Genomic DNA, 18,364 nt, shown 5'->3' with positions numbered 1-18,364 from the left:
AGCAGCCGGTACCAACATTACAATGCTGGTGATGGGCCCCACTCTGATCCTCCAAAGCAGGGTCAGAATCCGGAAGAGCCGAGGGCCAAAAAACCATCTCTAACTGTAATTGAGCAGTGCCATGAAGCACGGAGGATACAACGGCAGTGGTGCTTCTTGGGCACCTCCTGTATGCCAAGCACTGTACCAAGTGCCAGGACAGACAGGAGATAATAAGATCACAGTCCCTGTTCCATCCGGAGCTCACAATCTAAATCAACTCTATTTCATTCATTCAATCGTATTTATTGAGCGCTAATATATATGTTGGTATTTGTTAAGCGATTACTATGTGCAGAGCACTGTTCTAAGCACTGGGGTTAGATACACGGTAATCAGGTTGTCCCACGTGAGGCTCACAATCTTAATCCCCATTTTTACAGATGAGGGAACTGAGGCACAGAGAAGTGAAGTGGCTTGCCCACAGTCACCCAGCTGACAAGTGGCAGAGCTGGGATTTGAACCCATAATTTCTGACTCCTAAGCCCGGGCTGTTGCCACTGAGCTACACTGCTTCTCTGTAGTGTGCTTGGAATGTACAATTCAGCAACAGATAGAGACAATCCCTGCCCAACAATGGACTCACAGTCTAAAGGGGGGAGACAGACAGCAAAACAAAACAAGTAGTCAGGCATCAATACCATCAAAATAAATAGAATCATAAATACAAATCATTAATAGAGTAATGAATAACATATACAAATATACACAAGTGCTGTGGGGAGCGGAAGGGGGAAGAGCAGAAGGCGGGAGTAGGGGGAATGGGGAGGGGAGGGGCAGAGTGAAAGAGAGGGCTCAGTTTGGGAAGGCCTCCTGGAGGTGAGCTCAGTAGGGCTTTGGAGAGGAAGAGTTGGTTTGGTGGATGTTAGGAGGGAGGGCATTCCAAGTCAGTGGTAGGACGTGGGCCAGGGGTCAACGGCGGGACAGGTGAGAATAAGGCACAGTGAGGAGGTTAGCGGCAGCAGAGCAGAGTGTGTGGGGTGAACTGTAGAAGGAGAGAAGGGAGGTGAAGTAGGAGGGGACAAGGTGATGGAGTATTTGAGCACTTACTTTGTGCAGAGCACCTTACTAAGTCCTCGGGAGAGTACAGTAAAACAGAGTTGGTAGACATTCCCTCTCCACAAGCTCAGTCTAAAGCATAGAGGGGGCAGAAATCTTTTCCCCATTTTAGTGGCGAGGTAGCTGAGGCCCAGAGAGGTTAGGTGACTCGGCCCAGGTCACACAGCAGGTCAGTGGGAGAGCTGGGACTACAACCCCGCTTTCCTGGCTCATGATCCTGTGCTCTTCCCATTCGGCTTTGAGCTATTCTCTGACGTCGCCTCCTCGTCCCTCGGCCCCCTCTCCCCGGCCCCACGTGAGTCTAGCGGAGGGATCCAGGTTTGGGGATGGTATATCCCAGTGCCGGATCAGGGCCTCAGGTTGGGTGGGCGCCGCTCAGGAACAGGTGCTCCTCGGCTTTCAAGCTCCAGAGTTAATGAAAACATCCATCAAGGGCTCCCTATTTCAAACTGCCCCCACTCCGGCAAGGGCCGATGGCCTGCACACATCCCGGCTCTGGATTGGCCGATCAGGACCGGGAGCAAGATGTCAGGCGAAATAATGAGTTTGCATCAGATGCTAATGAAATATTCATGAAAGTCAAACTTCCACTCCCCCCGGTGTCGTCTGGCTCCTGGAGACCAGGGAGGGCTTTGAGCGATTTCTCCCTCCTGCGCAGCCTGGGCCCAGCGGCAGACCTGTGATCCCACAGACCACCCCCTTCCCCACCCCCTCCCCTCGGGCCCCAAATCTCCCCAGTTCCTGAGCCACATGGCAGCAGCAGCCCAGGCCCCCCCAAAACACAAGCAGAACCGGAAGACTGTGAACAAGTAGTAACAACTTTATTGTAACTTGGGGTGCTGAAACGCAAAAAATATTTTCAGCAACAAGATACAAAAAGTCTCTCACCTTTAACATCAGCTGATTGAAAAAAGCCAGATGGCTCAATGCAAGGGCTTTACAGACTGAGATGGCTACAACATTTCTGCCCAAAAGTGATCTTTGAGTCATCTGAACAATGGTTTAATTTCCAAAACACAACTCATTGAAGTAAAGCCTTCATTCTGAAATACTGAATGCAAAGTTAAACTGCCTTACAGTGCATATGGAAACCGGACATCAGAAAAATAGAAATACGATATATTCCTTTCCAAATATAGTCCATTTGCTGTGAGGAGAAAACAGCGTGCGAGGCTAGTTAAACTGGAATAGTGTCGCTAATTAACACAGAGCTATAAATTATGTAATTTCATGATGTTAGACGCCACAGGCAAACATTAGATATTAAAATTGACACATGGTTTTGAAGTTGAGAATATTCCATTTTGATTAAATGCTCCCTCTGCCAGCTTGTTTTCTGGGCTAAAATGACAACTTTTACAATCTGATCAGTTTCAATAATAATAAAAATAAAAAAAAAACTTTTGCAAGAAAATAGTGAACACTTTTTATTCTCGGAAATATTTCACTACACCACGAGAACTCAAATACCATTCGAAACGTCTGAGTCAGAAGAAATCAGTCCCCTCTTTCTGCGTATTGGACTCCACATGGGAAAAAACCGGAGGGTGCTGCGTGATCCACAGCACTGAAACCCCGGATGAAGCCCATCTTAAGTCTTAAGGACTGTTTGGTGTCCAACGTTTACACGTGTAAAAAGATGTTACTTGTGACGGCTTGAATGAGGATACAAGCGGTTCCGCCACATATTTCTAATTTGAGTCGGGGCCAAAGGCATGTGAGAGGCCCCCTGGAGAGGTTGCACCGCCAACGGACCCTGGTCCTGAGCCCCGATGAGCTGCTACCGCGAATCCATCACCTGCAGCAAAGCGACCCGGGGGTCACCTGGGCCCTGCTCAAACCCCGGTGCGTTCAGGACCCAGTTGACGGATCTGCGCTCCCATGGAATCAAGCCCTCTTTCTAGAAGGGTCAATCTGTTCCACCATACCCAGGTGCGACACACACACACACACACACACACACACACACAGAGCCCCCCACCCCCCCAGCTATGCTTATTTTGAGGGAGCAGGGGTGGGGGGAGAGGTTGGCAAGCCAGGAGATTGTGTGGCACTGACATACTTTTGCTCCAAACACTGACAGGGTCTCGCTTTGTTTCCAGGAACACTGCATACGCGTGTACAAACACCCACACATGTATGCATGCACGCCTGCTCAGTAGCCGGCGGCCCTGGGGAGCTGGAAGCCTGGGGCAACTGACCTGTGGGCAGATGGGGCCAGGGGGAAGGGTCAGCCCCAAGGTGGCCATGAGGAGGCAGAAGCAGCAGGTGGCCCAATAAGGCTCTGGGCGGCCTCCGTGCGGGGGGAAGAGAGAACACTGCTCGGGGTTAAGATGCAATTCAAATAGCTAAGGGTTAGTGCACTCACTTGAAAATACAGCAATTGTTTTTATTTATTTTCCTAAGAGCAAACAAAACTGAAAAAATACACTTAATAAATAACAAGCAAATAAGCCAACCAACGGTCCTATGATCTCCCGTTAGTGTATTGTAAGGTATGCCTTGTATCATCTGAAAAGTGGAAATTTCTACCCATGTAGATATTCTTACAGCACAGTGTTGGACATTTTTGGTACAAAATGTGCTCTTGAGCTTTAAAAAAAAACCTTGCTAACAAAACCCTCAAGCCTGCCATTAGACTGGTAATAAATACTTTAGAACTCGCTGAAATGATTATTCCACAGTATTAAATATTGCTGAAGTCTCTGTGTATTAGAGCCATAGAGGATAGCAGTGAATTATCTGGGATGTGTGTGTCATACATATACATACGTGTATATGCGTGTGCACACGCGGCGGGGAGATGTTTCCTTTCTCCCCGGGCTCCCTGGCCAGACATTGAATGACAGGAAAAAATCGACCCCTCAAAAAGGGAATCTGGATCAAACGGAGGTCAGTGCCCTTACATTCCCATCAGGTCTGGCCTCTATCCCACTCTGTTCCACCGGCAGACAGCGGAGCCCTTCGTGGACAGGGCCCGTAGCCTGTCTGCAGCCCTCACCCCCGGATTCAGTTGCCACCGCAGAGACTTCCGCAGCCACACCTCCACCGGGGAGGCTTTCACGCTGCAAGGGAAATCATCTGGACCACCTCCCACCAGGACTGGGCAATGCAAGGGCAGGCTTGGGGATGTGGAATGCCAATCGTAAACCCTCTCTCCCTAATACCTTAGAGCTGTGGGGGACCAAACTCCCAAGTAAGTCAGGATACATCAGGGAAGACAAACTATTTCAACCGTCCTTTTCCACTAAGTCTTTCAGGCACACCACAACCGTTATTTGAAGAATAAAATTATATACGTAAAATATATATATATATATATTTATTTATGTATATATATTTTTTTCCAGTGAGAACTCCTCCCCTTACGGTGAAGCCTGAATCTTGGCTACTTTCATGACACATGCCCGGGGCGGCCCATAGGGCCAAGAGGCCCGGGAACCAGCAGGCCGCCTGGGTGGCTGTCCAAGCTCACTGTAAACAAAGCTACAGGACACGGAAAATTTTGATAGTTGGAGCGAGGCTTGCGGGAGACCGGTACACCCTGCGTAGGGACAGGACAGGGCTGACGCCCGCAAACGCACGACGTGAGGAGAAGGGCCGGCGGTTGTCCGGGCCTCCACCGGAGGGGGGAGACCGGCACCTCCGACTCTGACCACGGGATACGTGCGACCCATCATCAGGATCCCCCAACGCTGGCTTTCTTGGCCGGGAGTTCAAGCGTCCCAAATGGCTCCAAGCAGCTTAAAATCCCTCTCAAGAGTCTCCCGGGTGAAGATGCACCCAGCTGGATCACCCCAATTCTCCTGAAGTGCCCGCTCGGTCTACCCGAGCCTGGCCCGCCCGCCTGCCCTTCCGACGTCGACATCTGGTGGCTTCCCCCTCCCCCAACTGCAGGGAGCACTAAATAAATTCAATACAATGCTCCAGAGAGCACGGCGGGTTCTTTCTCTTGCCAAAACCTTTGTCTCCATCCATCTTATCACAATGGTACCCAGGGGTGTGAGTTGGAAAGAAACCCAGACCTGACGTCCACTGGGTGTTTCCCAAGTGTGTCAGGCAGGGCATCAGGAAGATCACTGCTTGGTCCGCCTGGTATCAAAGACCCCACCCCGCCCCCCCGGGGCCTTGCATTCCTGGCCGTTACCCCCCAAAATAAATTATCCACTAAGCAACATATTGCCATAATTAACTTACCTGGCTGGTAAGTGTCTCCCCGACTGGCAGAGCTCACGGCGCTCAGGCTGGAGCCCATCCTGGCTCTCCTCCAGCTCGGGGACTCCAGGGGTCGGGATGGGTGACTGGGGACTGGAGAGAGCCTGCTTTAAACTTCAAAGGCCCCCGAGGCCCCAAGCCACCCACTTCATTTGCTCAAAATAATGGAAGATCCCTTTGGAAACTTAATTCACTTCAGTTCTCAACTTTACTGCATCCTGGACCTAGTGCAAGCCCCAAGGGGCCTCGACATTAGCAAAAATACATTAGCCTGAACAGACTGGAGAAGTCATCGGACATCATTTAAGGCCTTGCAGTGATTCGGAGAGTACTCAGTCTCATTTAAAGCTGAAAGAGGCGCCCCATCTGGGGAACACCTGCCGCGGGCGGCCCATCGGCTTCCGCTCGGGGGCCGGGGCCAGGCCCGGTCGGGGTTCCTGGGGCTCCCGTCGGGGCGACAGACCCTCCGGAACTGGGGGGGAAAGTCACTTGGCTGACGCAAGAGTCCACGGAAGATTTCAGGACTGCTTTAGCCGCTTGCGGGGCAGGCCGAACTGGGGACACTGGGCCGACGCCAGGGCGCGGAAGGCCTCGGCCACCAGGTGCGGGTGGGACTGAATCATGGACTTCCAGCCTGCCGTCTCCATTATGTCTGTGGCTTGGCTGCAACAGAAATCAGACGGAAACAACTTACTCCAGAGGGGGCTTTCAAATGACACTTCAGAACGAGAAAAATAATACAAGGCTGGACTGCGCCAATACCCCACGTACTCGAGATAAAAATACTTGCATGTGACGATCACTGAGGCAAAAAGCGAAGGAATCCACAGAGCCGGCTTTCTATCGGTCCATTCATCTATGATACTCAAGCTGAGCACCCACTGTGCGCACAGCACTGCACTGAGCATTCGGGATCAACCCAGCAGAAGCAGCAGATCGAGTCCCCACCCTAGAGGGGCTGCCACAGGGGAGGTTTACAAAAAAAAACGCCGGCACCAAACTCTTCCTGGGAACGACCCAAATCTCAATGGGACCAGCAACAGGGTCAACACAGCTTAGACAGCTTCTAATACGTCGGCCTTCTCTCTCGGTTTTAGAGAAGAGTTCATCTGCCTTGAACTCGGATGAACCAGGATCAACTGAGCCTTGACTGGATTTACAGCACTTCCCTAGCTCCCTGGAAATCACACAAAGGGAGGAAAAGACCCAATCCCGATCCTCAAGGGGTATACGATCAACCGAGGAGACGGGGGCCACAATCAGCTGGGTTTTAATATAGCTTACGGAAGACTGACTGCAGGTACAAGTGAATGAATAAAACAACGGGAAGAGAAGCGTGTGAAGTGGTTGATGATAAATCAAGCGAGGGGGTGATAATGACGGCATTTGTTAAGCGCTTACTATGTGCTGAGCACTACAGGGTTGGTCTTCTGAAAGAAGTGATGTTTGGGGGGTTTCTGGACAGATGAGAAGCTGAGGGGGAGAAGGGGGAGGTTCCAAAAGGGAAGGTAGGAGAGAAGGAATAAAAGATGTGATAGGTTGAGGGCAGGAAAGGTTAGGGAGAGGGATGGTTCTGTTTGCTTGGGAGAAGGGAGCCGGAAACAGAAACAGTCATAGGCCGGGTTGATCACAGTCTGAAAGCGAGACCCCTGGGCAACCCTTCCCACATTGAGGCAGACACCACTTGTAGGGGAGGATGTTGGGGGACAAGCCATTCCCAGTGGTTGCCCCTATTCTGCCCCCAACTCCCTAGAAAAGGGGGGTGCTACCCACCTCACCCCCGCCCCCAGAAAATGAAGCAAATTCCAGATCACCAACAGAAGAAGCCAACCATTGGACAGGTGGAATTCACTGGCTTCCATGTCTATGACACAGGGTGATGACTCCAGCTGTAGAGTTCTGAAAATTCACCTCACCCCAACTCCCTGAAAAGGGGCAGAGCCTGGCAGGGAGCATGTGCCAAAGGGCCCCGCCCACATCCCATGAGTACCACAGTGTTAGGAAAGCACCGCTTCCTCCCCTTCCTGGGGCTTGGGGTCCCAAGGTGGGCACCACCCTGGGCCTTTCTGTACCACTAGGACACGGCTTGCCCAAGCTCCATCATGCTATTCACAGTCTGTTTTTAGACCAGTCCCATGCGACTTCAGGAGAGGCGGCTGGCTCCCCTTTTCCTAGGCTGTCAGGTTGCTTCTGATGAGGCAGGGAATGGACCCCTGTGTCTATGAGTGATATTCCTGCCCCTTGTCGGCTGTGACCTTGGGCAAGTCGCTTAACTTCTCTATGTCTCAGATACCTCATCTGTAAAATGGGGATGAAGACTGTGAGCCCTACTTGGAACAACCTGATTACCTTGTATCTACCCCAGTACTTAGAACAGTGCTTGGCACACAGTAAGCGCTTAACAAATACCAACATCATTATTATTATTATCGCTCAGCCCTCCTGCAGCTCCCTGGGAAGCGGACCTAACGGCCACTCTGAGCTAGGGGCCATGGGGCCACGGAGGCCGGGCCTTCCTTGGAGGACAAAATAGTGGACTCGGCAGCCTGGCGGTCTCTGGATCCAAAGATCCCCCAAGGACCTGCGCTCCCCAGCCCCGCCCAGCAGGGCAATGAGGCCGCTGCTTTCACTGCGGCACGGCCACGGCCCAACAGGGTGGTGGCCCCTCACCTGCTGCTCCAGCCTTTCCCATCTTTACAGCCCAGCTGCCGCAGGACGCTGCACCTGCCAGGAACAAATAGCTGCCTTTAGAGAGAGCCACCTGCGGACGCGGGCGCCTTCCCCGCCCAGTGCCCCTTACCTGTTAATGAAATCTATTGCTTGTGCTTTCAACTGCTCCGCACTGTGCAAATCAGCGAGGATGAGGATGTCGGCGACATTTTCCACCGAGAGGTTACAACACAGAGCTTCTTCACACATGACCTTCAGCCGTCCCAGGGCGTACTGGTCAGAGGGGAGACACAACGGGAGGGGGAAGGGTGTCTTCCAACTCACCACTTTCAGATGGGAAGGCACGACCACGTGGAAGGATCCAAACCTCAATTCCAGCAGAGAGTCAGGTGACACACTTCTCACTTCCTGCTTCTTTCTGCCCACTCACCACGCCCACTTGAAAATACACTATTACTGAGCAAAGGAGGGCCCCAACATCCCTCTCATTCATTCGGTCATTCGATCGTATTTACTGAGTGCTTACTGTGTGCAGAGCACTGTACTAAGCGCTTCAAAAACAGCCGACAGAAAAACCAGGGCTGACAAGGATTTCTGACGGTGCGTGGGATGCGAGGAGACATTAGGGGACAAGGGATTCAGTGCTATTGTGGAACCATCAGCAGAGGCAGGGAGGGAGGTTCATTTCTCGAGTGCCTTTTGCAGAGCTCAAAGCCGTGATCCACTCCAATCCAGGCAAAGTCCCGTGGGCAGTGCCCGGTTCTGAGGCCGCTGGACTGCTCCAGTAGCCCCCCGTGTTTCCTACCCATGGTTGCCCGCTTTTGCCAACCCCAGGGCTGAGCACCACCTCCCACAAAGGTGGCCAGAGGAAGGCCAATGGGACCAGTCCCGTCGATGCGGTGGCCAGGAGCAAAGGGCCACTCGGCAGAAGGCGACAAGTAGAGGTCATTCCTCCTCCAACCCGGAATGTCCTCTTAAAAATGCCAACCGTGCCAAGGCCTGAGGTAGGTGCCTGGCCTGAGGGGAAGTTTGCAGAACTCAGCTCCAAAACTCTCTACTACAATTTAATCCCTGAGTATGGCGGAAAGACTCAGCCGAGGGGGCGGCAGAAGGCATGTGAACGGGGGCGGCGGCCGCCCCCGGGGCCTGAAATAATTCTATCTGGGGGAATTCCAGAGCCAGTCTGCGGAGGATTTGGGCAAGGTCGACTGTGGAAACTGCACACATCCCTGGAGAAACTGAGGAACGATGACCGTACAGAAACTATACGGTATACGGTTTCAGCGAGGTCACACGCTGGTCAACGTCATATGACTCCGGACAGAAATGAAAACCACCGCAGTCCAGTTCTCTACAGACCCAGAGCTCTGGCCCAGGAGTAACGTGGGTGCCTCGGGAGGAGCAGTGACTCTCTCTGACCACTGAGGCGCTTTGGGAATAGCAGTAAATCAATACTCTCCCCGCCATTTCTATTACTATTGCTATTCGGAGTGTGCACAATGCAGACAACACTGAATAACCCCTGAATGGCCTGCAAGAGGTGCTGCTCCACTTAGCCTAGGGCTGCTTCACTCTGGGGGTTTTACTTGATCCATGAGGTGTAGTGAGAGGGGGGTGGGGATGGGGGTAGAAAGAAGAGTAATTTTCCCGCCAGAAGAGCGAGTTGGGGGGGCCCAGGCATGACAGAGTGGCCAGGGAAGTCCTGCCCCCTGAGGGAGTGGATGCCAGGAGGTAAGGGAAGAAATTTGGGGGGCTGGGATCCTGGAGGCTGAGCTGTGGAGATTCCCATCATAAGACTGGAGACATCTTTCCAGGCTCCGTTCCGTTTCTAGCCAATATACTGCCCTTCAAGGCAGGTCCTCGCAAGGTGTGAAGCCGAGATCAAATTTCGCCTTTCCAGGCACACCTGACCCATGCCCCAAGTTCCTTTCTTCTGGAGGGCTTCGCAGTTTGGGATTTCAAAATCCCCTTCCAATGACCCCCTGCTGTGTACTACCTTATATAGGGGAGGTAGCAGTCTTCCAGAGCCCTGTACTGGTGGTGGCCCCGCCTGCCGCCCCTCAGCCACTCTCCCTCCAACGGGGAAGACCTCACGGACCCCCATGAGAAAGATGGGACAAAGTCAGCGGGGCGCCCAAGACAGCAAGTGACCCCCTCAGCAGCCCAACAGGTTGAGGCTGGTGGAACAGACCCACCCTCGGGGCCCAGGGAAGGTGGCCGGGCATGCGACACTCACCCTTCCCCACAACCCCGGAGCGGACACATCTACCCACTCCAGCTCTGGGTCCGGGCAGACCCCGAGGCTCCGCCACCTCGGAACCTCTCTCGGACCCACGTGCCGGCGACGTACCTTGTCTGCAGCTGCCAGCAGGTCGCCGGCCATTTTGTCCAGGTTGGGTGCTTTGCCGGCATAAATAAAACTCATCATTTCTTTAAACACCTCAGGGTCCACATCATTTATTTCCATTTGATTCTGTTGTTCAAAAGGCACAGAGGAGAAAGAACGGGAACTAAATGCAACTGGCGAAAGTTGGAAGCCACACTTCATTTACAAACCACGGTCCCATCCCAGCTGCATTCAGTTCTTCCCCTAAGGTTCTTTAGCAACTGCCAGTCAGTCAACAGTACTTACTGGGTGCTTCCTCAGCAACTGGGAGAATACAGTAGAGCAAGTGGACACTATCGCTACCCCTATCCCTAACTTCAAGGAATTTACAATAGATCTTACAGTCTAAGACCCTGTGGAATCAGGGGTGCTGCGGGAGGGGGAGAGGACTGTGGTGGAGGGGAGGGGGCAGAGAAGGGAAATGGGGGGGGGGAGGGGAAGGGGAGGCCTTGGACCTCCTCTCCACCTGGGAATTTTAAAATCTATTTACTAGCTCTGCAAAGCTGCACACACGCATGCAGCTATCAGAGAAACCCAACTGGGGTCTGACTGTGTTTACCTTCTTGCTCTCTTCCATCTCATGTTCAAACATTGCATTAAAAACCGGGGAGCGAGCTGCAACAAGAAAAAGAACCACCATAGGTTAACATTCGCACCCAAGGCCGAGATATGAAAAAGTCGAGACGCAGAGGTGTAAAGTACCTGCAAGGACAGATTTATGGGCTTTGAATTCTCGTCCTCGAACAAAAAAACTGCAATCAGTAAATCTGGTGGTTTCCCAGAGAGCCCCTAAGTCCTCCGCTAGCCGACATTCAGGCACCTTCAGCGTGTTCGTGTTCGACTGTCCGGAAATATTCACCGAGTCTTGGACCACGCTCACCTGGCAGAAAAATCACAGCGAGACAGGATCCTTTATGATGGCTGTCAAGAGTGGTTCTCCATGCTGCCCAAACTGAAATCCTGGGATTCCCTCCACCCAAGGTACCCAGCTTCTGTCCAAGGTTCCCAGCTACCAAGATCTACACCAACTATCTTAGAAAACCCACCTCCTCCCAAGGCTTCAACTACCATTGCTATGCGGACAATTTCCAAATCTTCCTCTACAACCCTAATCGCTCTCCTCTGCAGCCTCTTATTTCCTCTTGCCTTTGGGACAGCTCTACTTAGATGTCCCACTGACATCACAAACTTAATATGTCTAAAACCAGATGCCTTATATTTCCACACCAACCCTGTCCTCCCCCAGACTTTCCCACTAGCACGGGCAACACCACCATTCTCCGGCGACATCATCCTCGACTCATTTCTCGCATACGACTCACATATTCGTTCAGTCACTAAATCCCATTGGCTCTACCTTCTCAACATCTCTAGAATCCACTCCACCCAAACTGCTACCATGCTGATCCAAGCACTTAACACACTTGACTACTGCATCAGCCTCCTCATTGATCTCCCTGCCTCCTATCTCTCTCCACTCCAGTCCGTACTCCACTCTGCTGGACAGATCATTTTTCTAAAGAAAAAAAACCACTCAGTCCACATCTCGTCTCCCCTCAAAAACCTCCAATAGTTGCCCACCCTTCTCTGCATCAAATACGAACTCCTCAATGGCAAGGCACTCAATCTGTTATCCCGTCTTAAGTTACCTCACTGATCTCCTACAACCCACCCCACACCACTCGCTCCTCTAACCTTCTCACTGTACCTTTATCACATCTTTCTTGCTGCCGACCCTTTGCCTATGTCTTCCCTCTGGTTAGGAATTCCATCCCCCTTTGTATATGATAGGCCACTACTCTCTGCAGCTTCAAAGCCTTACTTAAAAAAAAAAAAAAACACACCTCATCCAAGAGGCCCTCCCTAAATAAGCCCTTCCTTCCCAGTCTTAGTCCTTCCTTCTGCATCACCTATGCACTTGAGTCTATTCCCTAAAGTCCTTTGATATTTAACCTTCCTCCAGCCCCACAGCACTTATGTACCACTCCATTTGTAATTGATGTTGTCTGTCTCCCCCCTCTAATTTGTGAGCTCCCTGAGGGCAGGGATTTTCCTTACCTATTCTTTTGTACTGTGCTCTCCCAACCTCTTAATGCAGTACTCTACACACAGTAAATTCTCAATATGCACCAATGATAGATTGAACTGGGCTTCAGAAATGGTATCTTCCACAAAGACCCTTCTCCACCCCTCCTCACCCATCCATCCATCCATCCATCCATCCCATCCTTCCTCCATAGTTACCTAAATGAAATCCAGCACTGTTTTAGAGACTTTGTGTGTACATATACTGTGAAGCAGCTGGCAAATAAGTACTGTGTCGTGAAAACTCTCACCCATTTAATAAATTCCCAACACAGATGAGCTGGAGGTATATAACTGAGTCACCTTATGCATTTGACGCTCTATTAATAGCCTACTCCTACATCTGTATCATTTCCCCAAAGAGATTTCTCTTCCCCCATCGTCTAATCACTGAAAGTATTCATTAGGAAGAAAAAAAAATCATTTGTTCCACCCCTGCCAAACTGAGGCAACCTGAGGCAGACTCTCCAGAATCAAAAGGCTCCCAAAGGCAGTCAGCAAAATGTTCCTCCTTTTCTGGCAAAGATGGACCATTTCAGTTGAGGGCAGAGGGCAGATCCTGCTCCAAGCTGCTCACCGGTGCACAGGGTATCAGATGGGCAATACCAGGGCTCCCCCCTGGGATGGCAGTGCTGTGCCAGGCAGCCTACAGAAGGTCGGAGAGGCGGGGATATTCTTTCCCTCGGGGCCAACCTTGGCCAGCCCTCCTTGGGCCCATGTGCCCTTCCCAAAATACCCTTAGGGGGTTCTCCCCTCCTGGACACGCATTACCACCGAGAACAGGGAGGGACTAAAATTATTTGTTTATATTAAATGTCTATCTCCTCCTCTACACTGTAAACTGGTTATGGGCAAGAAAGGTGACTACCAGCTCTGTTGTACTGTACTCTCCCAAGTGCTTAACGTGTGCTCCGCACACAGTAAATACTATTGATGATGAGGAGGAAGAGGGTAGTGATGAGGGGTGACCTGTGCAAAGGGGACTATCCACAGCAACTCCTGAAGGGCAGGGGAGGAGGACTTTCAGTATCCTCGAAAGCGGAGCCACCTCTGTGCCACAACTGACTGACTCTCCCTCCCCTCATGCCCGGTGCTTCATGCCCCCCGCCTTGCTGGTGCCAGGGAAAGGAGCTACAGCCAAGCACGGGGCAGGGCACACAGATGAATGGAGCAGGAAAAGGGGCACAGGGACAGAAGCTCGCTGAGCCTCCCCTCCCCCTGGAACTCCCCAACACTTAGATCCAAGATCTCCTGCTCGCTGTCCAACCCAAAAAGGGACCAATGATAAGGTGAACACAAGGACTTCGTGGATCACCTGAGCTGAGTTCCCGGAGGGGCCGGGGGTGGGAGGCGAGGTGAATGAGTCCCACTGGAATTCCAACCTTAATTCTGATTTTCTGCATTCTCCACAAGTGCCAAGTTCAAGGAAGTGGAGTGCTCTGCCTCACAGGCTCGGAGAAGACAGGAAGCCTCAGCTCTGAAGGCCGAGGGAAAGATGATGGTTTGAAACATGAGACCCCCTGGAACACAGTCTGCTCCACCAGGGCTGCACCCGCTTCAGGCGGGAGCCTTTCTGCGCTGAGCCGACCAAAAGCATGAACTCGAAATATGTGAAATGAAATCCAACTGGAAAAATCCTCTTGTGGTGAGCCTCACACAACCTCAGGATACTTGTTACATCCTCTTCATCAACCAAATAATGTATTCTTCACAAATGCATCACACAGCTAATTTAGCTTGTCTGTCTACGTGAAAACAAGATGCACCATATTTGCACCGTTGAGTCTCGGGGGCCACGTTTCAATTATTCTTCCTACACAGCATAATGACTTCTAATTAAGCTGTAATCTTGCCAAGAGAATTTTACACATTTCCCATAAATACACCAAGAGTGGTTGAAGCTTCTAGCATACCCCCCGGTGCCCTGAGCTGCCCACAATGGCAGAGAGGGCCGGTCAGGGTTCCGCTGGCAGAGGGTGCGCCTGGATCACCCTTTGCCAGCTCCGCCTATGCCACACCTTCCTATCACTCACCGAACCCTTCTGCCGGACATGCCTGGGGGCAGTGGGTCAGTCCCAGACCAGGGGAGCTAGATGCCCCTCTTGCCGCACTCCCGGTTGGCCCTCCCTTCGGCTGCCACAGACCCAGGTTCCTCTCCCCGCCCCCCATCAAGAGCGGTGTTTACTCCTTCCAACCTGCCTGGAGGAGACTGGGAGCTGCTTTGATCTCCGGGTCTCTGATGCCCAGCAAACCAGCTGTCCAGTCCCTTCCTTTTGCCCACAGCCTCCTCCACTAGCCGAGGATCCAGATCGTGAGGTGTTTCTCCACCATCCCAGCAAGGGTCTATCAGGCCAAGCCCTGCTGGCAGTGGTGCTGGGCCAGAGGAGTGTGGAGGCATAGGAGGATGGGAAAGTGGAGCGCCCAGGGGATAAAAAACAGCAGCCAGGGACTAGGGCCCTGCTGTCAAGAGAACGGGTCCGTCGACAGGCTGACTTTTCAATACGATGCTTGGCAGAGCCCTGGCCCCCAAGATACAGCCCCTGCCAGAGGGTCTTCAGGGAACCCGGGAGACCTCACGTGCACAAGGGCTTCCATTCACTCATTTAATTCAGACGTATTTACCGAGTGCTTATTGTGTGCAGAGCACTGAACTAAGCACTCAGGGACGTACAATACAGCAATAAAGAGAGACAATTCCTGCCCACAACAAGTTCACAGTCAAGAAGCCACTTGGAACCGACCAACCCAGGTGAGACATAACGAAGGAGAAAGCGGAATGCCAGAGTTAACCCATCTTTACTCCGCTTGTATTTTTTTTTCAAGTTCCGAGGCCTCACTTAAGGCAACCGGACACGGTACCCACCTCGCAGAACAGTGTCAGCTTGTCATCCGGTAAAAGGCCGTTGGCTTCATCAAGCAAAAAATCTCTTCTGATGAATTTTTTAAAGCCCCAGTCCTTGCCCTGCACAAACCGATATGCTCTTTGGCTCTCTGGGAGAAAACAGGAGAGAAAGCTTCAGGGAGGAAGCCCCTTTGTCTATGGAGATCCAGAAGAGAGTATGGGGAGGTGAGAGGAGCATAGGAACGTTCACAGTGCTGCCGACAGCCCCACCGGCACGGCTCACGGTTCCCCGGAGGCTGGAACGGATCGTGCCCGAGAGGGGAGGGCCTTCACGTGGTGGGGTCCCAGATCCTCCTCCACACTGGAAGGGTACCCGCACCCGAGGCTACTAGGCTCCTGCCGCAGCTCATCTCCGGCCAAATGCAACTGATCGGCGCCCAGGGTGGCAAACGCTGAGAACGGAGCCCTTAGAGGTGGCCCCGATCCACGTGGGGGAGGCCAGGCCCACAAAAGACCATGCTGGACGGTGAAGCGGCCCGGGATGACTCGGGATTGGAACAGGCTCGAGGCCCTGCAGGGTCCCTCGCCCGGGGAGTCGGGCCACACTTGCAGGGCCACTTACCCATCGCTTTCGTTTCTTCCCTTTTAGCGTTCAGAAGAGAAAACTTGAATTTTGCTCGGACTTCGCTTTTGGGGCAGCTGACTAAAAGCAAATACAGTGACAGGTAGTCTTTACTTTCATCATCCAGGCCCTTGGGGTTTACTCTCAGGCACCTAGAACACAAACACACACAAACCCACACGGAAGAACAGAACAGGTTTACATCGACAAGGGCCCAGATCCACCTGACGACGCCCTCCCGGCCTAAGCGATGACCTTTCCCGGCTGGCGGCCTGGGCCCCACCCCAAGAACCCGCTCTCTTACCCGGGGCTATTGATTTTGGGCTGATCCCTGTTGGGGAAATAAAAGGACGACCGCGGACAGTGACAGAAGGAGCCAGAAATGGGCCAGAAACGAGCCTCACCATTTCATCTTGTCGCTTGGACCCGACGAGAACGTGGAGCTTTTCAAAACTTCACCCATCTCTTCGCGGCAGAAGCTGAAGTTGTTAATGGTCCACATGTAGGAAAACTTCACAACCTTCACCTGAGCGACAGAGGGGGAAGACCGCGTCACCGGGGCCGTCTTCATTCTCGGCCACGTTACTGCCCGGCTCTTGTCACTCGCCCCTCGGTGCATTACACCGAAGCCCTTCTGAAATACACATTTCCTCCGACAAGTCCTCCCATCACCCACACCTCCCGCCATGCTCCTCACTCCCAATTTAGCCCCTCTGCATCTCCTAAGGACCTGGGTACTCCCACCCGCAATCCATGAAGCTCAGGTACCTTTCGCTGAACTACAGCACATTCTCCTGTCTGTCTCTCACCGTGCCAGTCGGAAACCGACAACTCCTCCGAGAGCTCCACTCTCATCCCCCTGTATCTCCACCACTTGAGCATTTCTGGGTCTCCTAAGCACCTGGGTATTCCCCCCCACCCAGAGCATTCAGGTACCTATCATTAAACTCCTCCGCCTCTTCCTGTCTGAAATTCATTTCAGCGGCTATCTCCCCAGCCAGGCTATAAGCTCCTCAAGGGCAGGAACTGCTTCTACTAGCCCCGTCGTACTCCCCTAAGCACTCAGTACAGTACTCTCCACACAAGAGCGCTCAGTAAATGCCCTCGGCAGATGGACTGATAGTGTCAGGGAACCTTTCCTGGGCAGCTGCCCGCTCACCTGTGTGTAGCACCAGCTTTCCGCCACAGGGCCGCTGGACATCTCTCCGGGCGGGGCAGGAGTCGGCACCCTGGACATGGCCCCCCGGAGGCAGACGGGCAGGATCGGGATGGCAATTCACACGCCAGCACTTCCCCTGAGAAGCAAGTCAGACGGGACAGGTTACTTTCAAAATGGTTTCAAAGAGAAATGCGGCCTAAGTCAACTGCGAGTTACAAATTTAGTTTTGGTGGGGTTTTTAATGAATCTGAATCAAACCAAATAGCAAAAACAGCAAGAGCGCAAACTTTTGGGCACCAATTCTGACATCTGAAAGCCTCGGGTTCAGTCAATGCACATGCAGTTAAGCCTCGAATGACGACTCCTGCAGGCCTCAGTTCTGCCCCGTCAACGGGGAACGTACCAGCCCAAGACCCACTCCAGCCGTTCTTCTGGGCACGGCTGGCACCGGCAGGACCCTCACCAATATGATGCACGGATGGAGGGATCATGGGGTACCACAGACGCCTGTCAAGGTAGACACGAGGTGCTCTCCAGTGCGCGTGGGGCACTTGCCATCCTACTGGGACTGGGGACCCTGGAAAAGATCCCGCACCAGGCAGCTGCTGGGTCATCAGCCTCAGCAGAGTCGCTTTGTGTGCGTATGTGTGTATGTGCATATGTGGGCACGTGTGTGCACAGAGTATACCGAGACACTGGTCTCTTCCTTCTTCCTCCCTTCTCTGCTTGGCCACTACTTGGTATGCTCTACTCCTTCCAACCCCAGGATCACTGGCTGAAACCCACCCTGGGACCACCCGCCAGCTGCCCGTGGAATCCGAGCGGTGGGGATCCAATACCGCTGGCCGGGGAGTCCTCCTGGGTGGGCTCTCCCCTCGTTTTCAACTCAGAGGTGTTTTATGCCAGATTAAAGCAGGGCTGACCGTTCCTTGATTTACAAACACAGTCCTCGCAGATCCCAGCAGTGACCAGCAAACGGGATGGCAGGTAAGCGGCAGGAAGAACCAGAAAGCTCATTTCTCCTGACCACGAGGAAAAGGATTCCTGCGGTGTTCCATTAAACTGCAGAGTTTAATTCCCAGAGTCTGCAGCTGGGCACACAAACCGGATTATTGGTGATTCCCACAGGACTTGGGCTGTGAGTGCCCACCCACAGTGGGAAACCAGAATGTTTGCAAATGCAAGAGCTATAAATAACACCGACTTCTCTGAAATCAACTTTGCTTCTTCCTGTCTGAAATGTCAACTCAGCCAACTTTTTCCAACTTGGTATTACAGGACTTAGGA

The 18,364-nt window shown here is 52.5% G+C and overlaps 1 protein-coding gene across 1 annotated transcript in view; it reads right to left on the bottom strand.

Moving 5' to 3' along the window:
* Positions 1-1,902: 1,902 nt before the first annotated feature.
* The window catches only part of SPOPL (speckle type BTB/POZ protein like), a 38,195-nt gene continuing 21,733 nt past the window's right edge, over positions 1,903-18,364 (bottom strand). The window contains exons 2-11 of the mRNA XM_029071986.2: positions 17,078-17,213; positions 16,323-16,444; positions 15,919-16,070; positions 15,318-15,445; positions 11,072-11,249; positions 10,929-10,984; positions 10,334-10,456; positions 8,114-8,256; positions 7,984-8,037; positions 1,903-5,976 (exon numbers count right to left, since the gene is read on the bottom strand). Coding sequence (XP_028927819.1) covers positions 5,832-5,976; positions 7,984-8,037; positions 8,114-8,256; positions 10,334-10,456; positions 10,929-10,984; positions 11,072-11,249; positions 15,318-15,445; positions 15,919-16,070; positions 16,323-16,444; positions 17,078-17,155 — 1,179 coding nt within the window. The 5' untranslated portion in view covers positions 17,156-17,213 and the 3' untranslated portion in view covers positions 1,903-5,831. The remainder of the gene's footprint in view (positions 5,977-7,983; positions 8,038-8,113; positions 8,257-10,333; positions 10,457-10,928; positions 10,985-11,071; positions 11,250-15,317; positions 15,446-15,918; positions 16,071-16,322; positions 16,445-17,077; positions 17,214-18,364) is intronic.

The sequence above is a fragment of the Ornithorhynchus anatinus genome, chromosome 9, assembly GCF_004115215.2.
Source record: "Ornithorhynchus anatinus isolate Pmale09 chromosome 9, mOrnAna1.pri.v4, whole genome shotgun sequence".
Classification (NCBI taxonomy): domain Eukaryota; kingdom Metazoa; phylum Chordata; class Mammalia; order Monotremata; family Ornithorhynchidae; genus Ornithorhynchus; species Ornithorhynchus anatinus.
The sequence above is the reverse complement of the archived record's forward strand: the minus strand, read 5'-3'. Positions and strand labels throughout refer to the sequence as shown.